The 13028-nt window shown below is 37.8% G+C and overlaps 1 protein-coding gene and 1 long non-coding RNA gene across 7 annotated transcripts in view; one reads left to right on the forward strand and one right to left on the reverse strand.

The window, feature by feature from the left end:
- The window catches only part of LOC109055398 (zinc finger protein 385D-like), a 97306-nt gene that overhangs the window by 59328 nt on the left and 24950 nt on the right, over positions 1 to 13028 (reverse strand). For 5 of the 6 annotated variants that reach the window (XM_042720459.1, XM_042720464.1, XM_042720460.1 and 2 more), the window contains exon 2: positions 3328 to 3591. In XM_042720459.1, the coding sequence (XP_042576393.1) occupies positions 3328 to 3591 (264 nt within the window). Of the gene's footprint in view, positions 1 to 3327; positions 3592 to 5388; positions 5465 to 13028 lie in introns of those variants that run through there. The other variant, XM_042720461.1, reaches the window with a different exon arrangement.
- LOC122136565 lies at positions 6227 to 8115 on the forward strand. Its single transcript, XR_006154230.1, has 2 exons — positions 6227 to 6714; positions 7332 to 8115. It is a non-coding gene; the product is annotated as an uncharacterized LOC122136565 (long non-coding RNA).

The following is a 13028-nucleotide window of genomic DNA, read 5'->3' on the forward strand; positions in this document are numbered from 1 at the left end:
ACTGGAAAAGTAGCCTAAAATGCTGTCTACACACAAAGGCTGTTTCTTTAAAGTGGGGCAGCTCCAACTTTGCAAGGACAATCTGTCGCTTCTGACTTACAGCATGTAAGTACGTTTTCATTGTAAAATTATTTGCCACTAATGATTCAAACGCGAGTTTTGAGCAGTGTAGAGTAGCGCTTGTTTTTTTGGTCGTTTCTCCAATCACAATTGCAGACATGTTTTATGTTTACGCTGCACGATGCAACGCAACACGTAAAAAGACAGTATAAGTCATTATAATCAGTAATTATGTCCCCACTGGATGCAACAAATGCCTTGTTTGTAATGGGTTTTATTGGTTTTGTTTCATTGCGCCAGGAGATGCCATCACAGCATGGTGAGGGGCGTAACATTTCCATCACACGCTTGAGGTATTCGGCCAATCACAACGCACTGGATAGCTGACCAATCAGAGCACACCTCGCTTTTCAGACCGATGAGCTTTGTAAAAATCGACACGTTTCAGAAGGCGGGGCATAGAGGAGAAACAATAATGTACATTATGTGGAAAATAATGTGTTTTTTGAACCTTAAACCACATAAACACATTTCATTACAACAAATACACAAAATAATGTTCTTTTTAGCAATGCCATATAACCCCTTTTAGTAATAAGTAATTACCAAGTGACTGTTAAAAAATGATGTTTTATAGTATGTACAGTATGTGTGTGTAGTATAAATGAATTTTAGATTTACTACATCCACCATGTAGGATTTGGTAGCAAAGCAATACAACTAATGCTGGTAGGCTGGATGCACAGAAATATCACCTGTAATAATAGGGAATCTGGGTACTTTTGGACATGCTCTATTTTGCGTACTAAATAGTAGGCAAGTTATGCATATGTTTAAGAGTCTTTAAGAGTGAATCACTGAATCATTTTCTCAGATGATTTGTTTAATAATGCGTTGCCTTTCGTTAGAAACTATTTTAAAAAAGACAGTACTTGTCAATATTTTTTAATGCATTTAAATATATTCAAAAATTCATTTGTGTTTATGGCATTTGTTTATTTGTATTTATTTATCATGGACAACCAATTACATTACTCTCAAAAATGGCTATTATCCAAAATGACTACACATTTGATCTCTTCTTGCTTATGTTCCAAATGTTTATATTCTCTCACAAAATTAAGAAACTGTAGCTAATGATGCAGCATTACTGGCTACTGAATCGTGATGTACAGTGCCGTCCACTCAAAAAGAGAAAGACATATACAGTAGGAGTCTGTCACAGTTTTGTGTATGTGAGGATGTGTATGCAAGCAGATGTGTTGTGTGTGTGTAACTTCAGTTAGGCTTCAGGCTTTGCTGTATGCTCATGGGAAAGGTTGTCCAGTCTAATTTGACTTCTATTATGCTGTCGAACATTAGCAGAATGGCTAATCAATGAGCCTTTATATCTTAGTGATTGAATGCAAACAGGCACACTCACACATAGGCAAGCATTTCAGAAGTTCCACATAAACGACATACAGCTTCACCATGTAGAACCATGCTAAGACCCTGACACGCTTGCACACAAAAACTGCATAAAATCTAGCTGGCTCCGAGACCGTGAGTGCCTGTACCCCGTTGCTGAAGGGGGCGTCGCCATGTTGAGCATTTCCATGGTGAACATGTTCGGTTGCTATGTAATTATGGTCTATTTGTATGAGAGCCTGCACCTGAAGTGGGTCTGACTGCAGCTCATATGATTGGCCGTGCATGCGTGTGTCTTTATGTGTAAGAATCAACAGCATGGAAGTTAGCTTTAATTTCACATTTGCATTACAAGAGAAGGGAAATTATGTTTGCAGGCCTGGGTTTTGAGTGTGTGGCATTTGCATGTACTTGCTGTCTGTGCAGGTTTATGCAGAGCTCTGTTTTTGTGTGCGAGGACAAATGTGTTACTGGATTATTCTCCTGTTATATATTGTTGACAAATTCCACGTCTATTCACATGATTCTGTCTGACTCCGCCCATTTCTGGGGGAAATAACGCTGCACGACTCAAAGCTGCCTCCAGCTGCCTCACTTTCTCTCTTGCAATTATCTCCAGACTGACATCTAGACTTACAGCCCCATCTTTACTGCCGTAACTACAACAATCAGCATCTCACGGGCCTCTCACATGCTCCTTCCTGACCTATCAGCTGGGCTTTAAAGCCGCATCACCATGGAAACATAAAAGCGAGTCAAAATCACATATTAACTGCAGATGGACACAATGAGGTCTAAGGGTATGAATTACATGAAGATGCCTGTCAGACCCCCGGCTGACAACATGAAGGTGGTTGATTATGTTTTTAAAGCTGTTTGCATGTCATATAAATATGACACTGGCAAAGATACAGATTTGTGTAGAAATTGTTTCTACACATTTAATACCAATATTAGGGAAAAAATATTAGCTGACCAAAAAATCAACACACAGCATTTATTAAATAGTGTGTGTTAAATGTTTGGACATAAAAAGCATGACATGATTTAGCCAAGTTAACATGTTCCTGGATCAACAATCTTTGTTGATCCTGAAGCAACACTGCTATCACAATCATAGGGGAAACCCTATTATAACCTGTACCCCTTAAGGGGTAAAATGAAAAAAATAAATAACATATAGAATAAAATAAAATAAAAAATAAAATAAAAATTTATTTGACTGACAGCCATAGTTTTAAACATTTTCTTCAGGTTAATACATCTAACAGTTCCCTAATATTAGGTAGAAAATCAGTTTCAGCTTAATAGAAACTAAATATTTTGTGTGTAACTTTTTCCACAGTATAAATGTGGTCTTTATATTTTAAAATATGACTGTCATTTGAGTTATCATTTTTGAAGTCTGTGGTATCAAAAAGTTAGGAATCCCCTGCTTAAACCAACCCTTGAAATCAGAGGGAAATGATTGGCTGATAAAAATACTGTTGACCCAGCCCCGGCTCTACATCTAAACTTACACCTAAAATCTGATTGGTTGATAGGAATGTTGTCCTGCTTGGGTAAATTGTGTTAAGCAGCATGCACAAGAATGTACAGTACACTGGGTGATTCACCCTAATAAATCCTGTTCCCAGATACACATCATTTACTGGTCCTGGAACCACTTTCTAGAAACAAATCAGTAGCTTAAAACTATTCCCTAAATCAGAGGTCACTGATTTGTTGCCAGATAAGCACTTCCAGGATGTTGATCCAGGAACATGCCCTAGTTGGGTGGATAATGTTAAGCATGAAGCTCCGGTTTTTGAGCTTCAGTTATGACAGGAACACCAGAGAAAGACACACATATCATACCTGTGTTGCTGTTGTTTATGTGTTTGAGTCTTTTCTGGTGTGTTTTGCCATTGTAGTGTATCTGTGCTTGTGATGAGGAGTTTATCTGAATGTTGCACACTTCACAGAGTGTGTAGGACCTGTGTTTTCGCTCCCGCTTCGGACGAGAGTTTATCGGTGGGGCGTCCTGTCTTGTAAACTCCACCCCTTCAGAGGACACACCCTCATGCCCAGTCTGTTCAGTCAGCGACCTGTCTTCAACAGGACTCAACGGACGCTTCATTCCTAAAGAGAGAAGAAAAGTTATTTTAATTAATCTCAAATATTTTATGATCTCCATCCAAAAACTTTTTAAACCACATTTTCTCAATTTTATATTAATACAAAAAGTTTTCTCTGACTTCACACTAATTGCATTTTGAATAACTGGTTTGTCACATCAAAGCAGCAGTATTATAAATGGTAAAAAAAGAAATATGTACATGCGCACACACACACACACATTCAAATTTTGGGTTGGTAAGCCATTTTAATGTTTTAAAGTCTCTTATGTTCACTAATGTTGCATTCAATTAAAAGTACAGTAAAACAGTAATATGACAGTAATACAATAATTAAAAGAACAATTTTCTATTTTATTATATTTTAAAATGTAATTTATTCCTGTGGTGCAAAGCTGAATTTTCAGCATCATTACTTCAGTCTTCAGTGTCACATGATCCTTCAGAAATTATTCGTACATGCTGAGAATATGCTTTTTGTCCCAGGATTCTTTGATGAATGATCCTTCATGTATGAAAATATTCATTTAATTCAAGGAAAAACTTTTGAACTGTAGTGTTTTTCTGTTTATCATTTTCTGACGATCTCTGGGGATTTCAGCAGTGCTACTGACCGCCACTAGGGGGAGATATTCATCAACAATGCCCAGAACTGACGGAAATGTAAAAAGTTACAGTCATATGTTATATATGAAACTTTTAAACTTTATCTGATTCTTAAAAATAATAATAAAAAAAATAAATATTTGCATGTAGCTCACGAATATCTATTTTGTGCACCACTGGCCTACTATAGTAAACCCCATAATCTCTGGACTTGTCTGTCAAACATTTAGCATTTTACACAAGCACACAGGCCCCATTGATCCAGCGCCTCCTTCTCTAAACACCACTCCCTGACCACAGAGCACAAACACACATCTGTCTCTGCTGCCCGAACATACTGTAAACCCACCACACCCAACTCACAACACTGCAACTATGATTGGTTAAACATTACAACTAAAATAAAATGTGAAAATAAGTAAATCAGTTAAAACACTCTTTCATTAAAATCTGTTCAGATTAAGAAGCATTGATTCTGTAAGGTCTTTGAAATTTAAAACTGATCTAAAACAGTTTTATAGTGATATTCCTCAGAAACTGCCATTCCATTAATGACTTTATCCTTATAACCTTATAACATATTGTCGGTCGTTTGAGCTCTTTACTGCAGGGCTCAACAATGTGGACGGCTGGGGCCAGCGTGAGAGATTTTGACTGAACTGTCACTTATCTACTGTACAGAGCTGTGTTGTCATAACATTTTACATTTATTGATTATCTTTATGTTTCCATTGTCTTACAAACGTAAACCTTTGGTTTTTGGTTTTACACAAACACACACACATTGTATTTCCATGTTTTATGGGGACATTCCATAGATATAATGGTTTTTCTACTGTACAAACTGTATTTTCTATCGCCCTACTCCAACCCTACACCTAAGCCTACCCCTTACAGAAAACTTTCTGCATTTTTAGATAAAAAAAAAAAAAAAAATTATTCTGTATGATTTATAAGCTTGTATCCTCATGGGGACCGAAAAGTGTCCCCACAAGGTCAACATTTACTGGTATTACTATCCTTGTGGGGACATTTGGTCTCTATAATGTGATAAATACCAGGTACACACACACACACACACACACACACACACACACACACACACACACACACACACACACACACACACACACACACACACACACACACACAAATTATAAAAATGCAGAAAGTTTCCTGTAAGGAGTATGCTTACGTCAGTGTTTCTCAACCCTGGTCCTGAGTGCCCCCCAGCACTGCACATTTTGTGTGTCTCCCTAATCAAACACACCTGATTCAACTCATTAGCTCATTAAAAGAAACTCCAGGAACTGAAATCAGTGTGTCGGATAAGGGAGACATACAAAATGTGCAGTGCTGGGGGGCGCCCAGGACCAGGGTTAAGAAACAATGGTTTAGGAGTAGGGCAGGCAGGGATCCACTCCTCCACTCTAGGCATACAGCACTGCACATTTTCTTTGTCTCCCTCATCTATCACACCTGATTCAACTCTTCAGCTCATTAGTAGAGACTGCAAGACTTGAAATCAGTGTGTCGGATAAGGGAGACATACAAAATGTGCAGTGCTGGGGGGCGCCCAGGACCAGGGTTAAGAAACAATGGTTTAGGTGTAGGGCAGTGGTTTTCAAACCGGTCCTGCGAGCACCCCCAGCACTGCACATTTTCTGTGTCTCCCTCATCTATCACACCTGATTCAACTCTTCAGCTCATTAGTAGAGACTGCAAGACTTGAAATTGGTGTGTCAGATATAGGGAGACATACAAAATGTGAGGTGCTAGGGGTGCTTGCAGGACTGGTTTGAAAACCACTGGTGTAGGGCAATAGAATAGTTTTGTACAGTATAAAAACCATTACGCATATGGAATGTCACCGCTTAGCTAAAACGTGTGTGTGTGTGTGTGTAAACATATATACATACACAAACACACACACTATATAGGTATAAAGTAGGGGTGGCGAACTCCGGTCCGGGAGAGCCACAGCCCTGCAGAGTTCAGCTCCAATCCTAATTAAAACTCACCTGCCTGTAGCTTTCTAGTAACCCTTCAGACCTTGATTAGCTTGTTCAGGTGTGTTTGATTAGGGTTGAAGCAAAACTCTCCAGGACCGACATTCATCACCCCTGGTATATAGCATAGCACAACAGTGTGTTGCTAAATAGAAAATGCTTTGTTAGTAGAGCAGAAGTTCAAAAATCTACAGGGCCATCCAGAACAGCAGGACAAAATATTTCTTGTTGAGCTGCTGTGACTGCTGGTCATGTTGACATCATCAAACAGTTGAGATTCATTGGGCTCCTATTTGTCATAGTTAAAGATCTGAAAAGAGTCCTGAGGTCACCCTGTCATCTGGACACACAGCTGAAGGAGTGGCAGTGGATCAAGGAGAGGGCTGTTAGCGATTTTAGCGAACTTCTGTGCTGTGCTGCGAGTGTCTTGTTTCATGTCTTCTATCCACGTCTCCCCATGAGACCGCATCAATCAGAGCACGGATATCCTGCTGAAAGTCACTCAAATATAGGTACATGTGTGTATTTCTGTCACTCTTGCTCACACACGCAAACAAGCAAATGCACAAACAGCAGGGCAGATTGTCAAGCGCTCCAAAAATACTCTACTGAAAGAAGACATGACGTGGCCAACTTCTGAACAGAGCACCCTCCACAGGTCAAGAGAATATAGCAGCCCTTCAGTTACTGATAGGATCAGCCTGAGTAAATACAGTAAATATAGTCTGAGTAAAAAAAAAACAATTATTATTATAAAAGTGTTATTATTATTGAATTTATTTTTATTAAATGTATAAATTGAATTATTATAATTCCACTTGTACAGAACACTTTTTTTATTTTCATTGGTGCCACCACAAAAATGCTTTTCTATTATTTTAATTGATCTGTACTGTAACTAAAAGCAAAAATGGAAAATAATAGACCTAATAAATGTTTATAAATAAACAACACAAATTAATTGATATAATTGATTATTAATATAATATAAAAAGTGTGGAAAAAAATCTAAATCAGCCAGAGACAAACTCACAAATACAATTACCAAAGACCTATAAATTATACAGAAAAACACAAAGAGTTTGCAGAGTTGTTCAGTTTCTTTCTTTTTCTGTCTTATTATTTTCAGTTCTTTCCTGATCCCACTTTTCATTCCAAACTCTGAAAGGTTCGTCTGACTTCAGCACTTTCATTCCAGCCAAATTGAAGTTAAGTGGTCATAAGTGGTGAAAGTGAAGATAAAATCAGCTCCAGAGTGCCACAGTAACATTTACTATCAGACACAATAAAGACATGTCAGTGAAAATACAACGTCTGCCAACAGTTTTAAACTCAATCTAGCAAATGGATGCTACAGCAGTTGTGTGCGTGACATTATTAGCCACTGGCGTTGTATGTTCAGATGAATCTATAATTGGCTGGCTGGGTTCTGGAGTGATGAGTCTTCTGTTGTCTTTGCACTAGAGAGATGCTCTGTCTGGTTTGGAGACACAACCCTGTGGAACATGATGAGTTGTGTGAACGGCTGACTGGATGCTCTGAGGGCAGCTGGCATCACCAGTGGATATGGGTGTGTTTGCTCAGGCCATGCTGTGTGTGTGTTTGTGAGGGGACGTGTGTGTTCAATGAGAAGAAATTTGCTCTGTTTATTAGCTTTGCAACATCAGCTGTGTGTTTCATAACTTCAGTTTAATCCATGTTAAATGACTTTCTGCATGATATGTGGGGTGTGTGAATTACTTTTCCCACCACATACAGTATAAGTAGGGTTGGTGAATTTTCAGATTTTATCGACTGATTCGAATTTAATGTTTTGCCATGATTTTATTTTTCATAAATTGAGAAATCACAATTTTGAATAGAAATATTACCAAACGTTAGAATTAGACACTTTGACAATATGGCAATGATAACAGTAAAAGAGAAAAGAATTAACCGCATGTCAGCACACATGATTAACCGTTGTATGACATGATCTGTGAAGGACAATAAGTATATCAATATAGGTGCCTTTCACACAGAATGCACTTTTGGAATAGGAAAAAAAATGCAAGAAGATGGGAGTTTAACTTTTTTAACTAGAGCGCCACATTTTTAGAATGCTGTTTCAGTCAAACGCGACCATGTTTACATAGAAAAACAATGGAAAGCAGCACAATCAAATAAAAAACCCTGTAAAGAACTACTATTGTATGTCTGATATTTCATGTTTGCATCATGGTGATGGGTTGAAAGCTGCTGTTTCATTGTTATACCTTCAGTAATTTTGAATTTGAATTACCTTGACTTTTGAGAATTTTTTTTAAAGCATTTTCCATGTAGAATTTCTGAACATATTAGGACTGCATGATTAAACAAATGTGATTGTCATGCGTATCTCATCTGTAAATCCGGTTCTGTGATTAGTAGTAAATCTCCAGCACATGCTTTCAGATGGAGCAGCATTTTCTACACACAGCCTAAGTTCACTGACAAGCTACTGTATGTTTCAAGAAGACAAGTTAATCGCGCGATTATGAAATCCAAGAAATCGTTCTGCGATTATAAAAGCTTTTTGCGTAGCTTGTCAGTGAACTACAGCTCTGTGTAGTAAATGCTGCTCCATCTGAAAACACGTGAAAATACCACATTTAATAACATGTTTTTACTCCAAACTTTACTTTTGCCATGACGTTAGAACTGGTACATTGTTGTCGCTTGCGAAAATACAATGGTGGTGCCATGGGTGGAAACTCTCAGATTTAAGGCAGGCGTACACGGTGCGATTTTTGCTGTCGTACGAGCTCGCAGGCGATTTGTTTTTTTTTTTTCTCTCGGCAGATGCTCGCATGGCCGCGGCTCGTACCGTGTGAGAATAATTATGGGCCGATCCGAGAACGTTACGAGCACGTCCCGACCTCACGATACTTTTCAAACATGTAAAAAAAAATTGGACTGTCGGTTTGAATTCGTGGCATACGTGCGGTTGAACCAGACGATTTAGCGATCCATCTGAGGTTGACCAATCAGAAGTTTACAAAAACCACATATTATGTATTTAAATAGTCTATGTAGTAATTTTAGTTTAATTATACAGCTCTATTTTTTATTTGTTATTCCGAATTGTCAAATTTGCCATTCAGCTTCATGAATGAATATAGGCTACCTGTTGTATTTCCTGCAAAACAAGCAGAAATTCTGAAATATACTTCTCACATCGAGTTGTTTATGAAGAACAGAAAGTCCATGCTTTTCTCTTCTTTTTAGCCATTCTCTTTAGCCCTATTCGCACGGAATTAGTATTACCTGGTGACCTCCAGTCATTTGTAATAACTGCGGAGGTTGTCTGTGATCTTAATCCTGTGCGAATCAGCCATGTCTGTAATTTGTAAAGTAAAAATTCCCACGCAAAAGACCTACCATATTTAGCTGAACACCGAGATCTCTGTGATTTGGCCTGGATTTGGCGGGTCGTATATCATTTTTCGAGGTTTTTGTTTCCTGTGTGCCTTTTTATCCATCTTTCGCGAAGAATTGAGCTGCGTTGGAGTGTTTAATAGTATTTTGGATGCTGTCATATCGCTACACCATACAATGTGCAGAAAGAGAAAGCTGAAAATGTTTTGAGGTTAATGTATTACAAATAAATCAAGCATAAAGCTTGAGATATTATTTTAACCTGGTGAAATGTAAATGATACAGCGCAAGAAACTATATTAATTTCTCTTTTTAAAATCCATCTGGACCATAGAACGGGACTCTCAACATCTGGGTATCCGGGAGATAAGTCAGTAAATTCAAGTAAAATCACAGGCTTCGCTTATCCCGTGCAAATGTACCACACAAAATTCAGATGTGGGGGGGGGGGGTAGTTTATCTATCACACAAGGTCCCTAGATAATACTAATCCCATGCGAATAGGGCTTTTGCCATCTCTTCGTTTCTTTCTTTGGACGTCACAAGCCATAGCTGCCACAAAGAAAACTATTTCGTCCTCAGAATCCATATTTTTATGAATGGCGCGAAAATGCTAATGTCAGAGTTTGTAAAATCGTAGAAAATTTGTGTCGTGTGTGACTGCCTCCGTATGATTTTCGGATAAACTCAAACGTGACGTGCGAGGGCTCACAACGTTCCGACCTTCAGAATCGCACTATGTATGCCCACCTTAAGGGGTGGTCAAGTTGCATGAGCAGCCAATGAGCTGCTGCTCAGTATTCAAATACTTGGCCAGCGCTTGCCCTCCACCTTCCCCAGCTCCACCTGTCTGCTGCAGGTTAATTTAATGTAAGCTATGCATGCAGGGTTATTTCTTATGTTTTATGTGCAGCAGCAGTATTTTCACATGTTCACAGCAGCATGTCCGTGAATGTATTGGTATTAGCAAGACTTAGCTCTTACTCTGCCACAGCAGCAGCGGCAGCATAGTGGATCTATTACTCCAAGTATAAACACATTAACATTACCAAGTATATTATTATTATTATTTTTAATAAATGCAGCCTTGGTAAACATACTGTAAGAGGCTTCTTTAAAAAAATGTAAAAAACTTTTGAAGAGTAGCATACATTTTTCAGGGTAAAAAGTATTTTTTTAGTTTTTAGTTAAGTTTTTCTGTTTTTAATACAGAAGTGAAAAAAAAAACATGATCAAGTCATTGTATGTATGTATTGTATGTATTTTAAATAAATGAAAAACCGATGTCATGTCACTGACCTACATGCAATCAGTTCATATTAATTCCAATTACATATTTATTCTGAAATACAGCCCAAGTTAATACATAAAAGAGCAAGCATGATGCAGTGAGACATTCAGTTCTGATTATGCTAACAGATGCTGTATAGATTATGGAGGTTTGTGAAGAGCACGATCTGTCCAGGTCTCCTGTCTCTGAGCTTTACAACACCACAGAACATCATTATAAATTCAGAATTATGCAGGTGAAGTCAAATCACAGCGGATAGCAAACTCACACCGAAGGAGATGGCCGGCTGATGGTATGCATTAGCATAACTAAACATTTACCTGCACAGACTCTCTTTTCTCTCTCTTTTGCTCTCTCATTGACATCGACATTGCTAACAGTGCCATATTTTCCATGGGGGAAGAGACTGGGCTGTGCTTCACATGTCTCAGTGATAAGTGAGCATCCGTGAGATCAGGGAGAGGATGCCTGGGGACTGCTGAATTAAATGTGAGCATTATGAACTACAGATCACTGGGGAAAATGATCCAGAAAACCAACACAGAAGTCAATCAACCTGCAAGAAATTACATTCAGAAGTAAACTATATAGAAAAACGGTTATTCATCTCAAGAGAATGCAGCAGAATGCACAATGCTAGTGAACTGGCATCAGTGGAGCCCTTTTTACTGATATTGAATCTCAGAGAAATCTTAAAACCTACAGAGAAGGAATAAGAGTTTCTGTGGAAATCAGTAAAGTGTCACTAGGCATCATACTCAGCCATAACTATCCAAAAACAATGGCTATGTTTCGCTGAAATAACCACTAAAAGCCACTTTGCACCAAGGGTAAAACTGTTACTGGTGCACACACACACAAAAAAATAAAAAAATAAAAATGCATTCACAATGGGTGCAGGAATGAAGACTGTATGCTATATTTTATGCTCCAATTAAGTTTCTGTTATAAAGGCGAGTATAATTCTTTTGTTGTTCTAAAGGCTGTTAAAAGGCACAATGTGAATGTACACTCTGTGATTCTGGCACTCTTTCAAACACCCACACACAATTACCTAATGCTTCACACACACAAACACACACACTTTGCAGGTCAATCAGCTCTCTGACACCCGACGTTGATGAACTGCACCAAATAAGTGTGTATGTATTCTGGCAGAATATATAACACTCACACACTCAGCAGGCTGTTTTACCAAATGCATGCACTGAAATTCAGATGGAGGAGGAGAATGAGATATGACAATATTCTCTTATTCATGCACATCATCACACACATTCAATGTTGCACACACTTTGAAAGCAGGTCATTAACAGAAAAAAGCATAAAAAACATCATTACAGAGCCATTAACAAAATATACTAGCCTTCTGAGCAAACAGAACAGAGTTGTTTTGAAACTGATGTATGAAGTCAGAAAAGCAGCACAGTCGTGATGGAAACGGAACACAGAGCAACACACAAAACTGATTACTAAATCCTAATACAACAAGATAGTAAAAAGAAGATCACTTGTGATTACACACAATTTGTCTGTCTGTGTCCGTGTGATTGTAGGTCTTGAAATTAAAAGAAATAGGACATTAGAATTACATATGGCACCATTATATACAGTACAGTACATTACATTTAATTTAGCCTTGTTTATTCAAAGAATAGTTACACAAAATGTTAACTTGCAATCTCTCACACTTTCTACTGTGGAACATTATATATATATATAGTGTGCGTGTATGTCAAATGGATTAGTTAATAACAATCTTCAAAACACATATGGTTATTTATGGTTAACAGACACACACACATACACAAAACCTTTGAAGGGTGAGCAAATGAACATTTTTTCATTTTTTGATGAACTATAAAATATTTATTTTAATATTAAATATTCAAATATTTTAAGTTAATCAACTTATTATACCAAGCCCAGTATTCAGTTGGTTGATCTGAATTTTTCAGTTGTTTATTCTCACATTTTCACACAGGAACATAAAGTTACATCCTTAAAACTTAGAAACTTATAAACTCCTGTGACACACTTTATTGATACCTATCAAGTTTATAAATCCATCTCTATACTTCAATGCCCCACTAGAGCAGAATAGAGCCCCAAAAGAGCTTGACTTTTCAAGCAAAGGGT

This window comes from Cyprinus carpio, chromosome B3 (genome assembly GCF_018340385.1).
Source record: "Cyprinus carpio isolate SPL01 chromosome B3, ASM1834038v1, whole genome shotgun sequence".
Taxonomy (NCBI): Eukaryota; Metazoa; Chordata; class Actinopteri; order Cypriniformes; family Cyprinidae; genus Cyprinus; species Cyprinus carpio.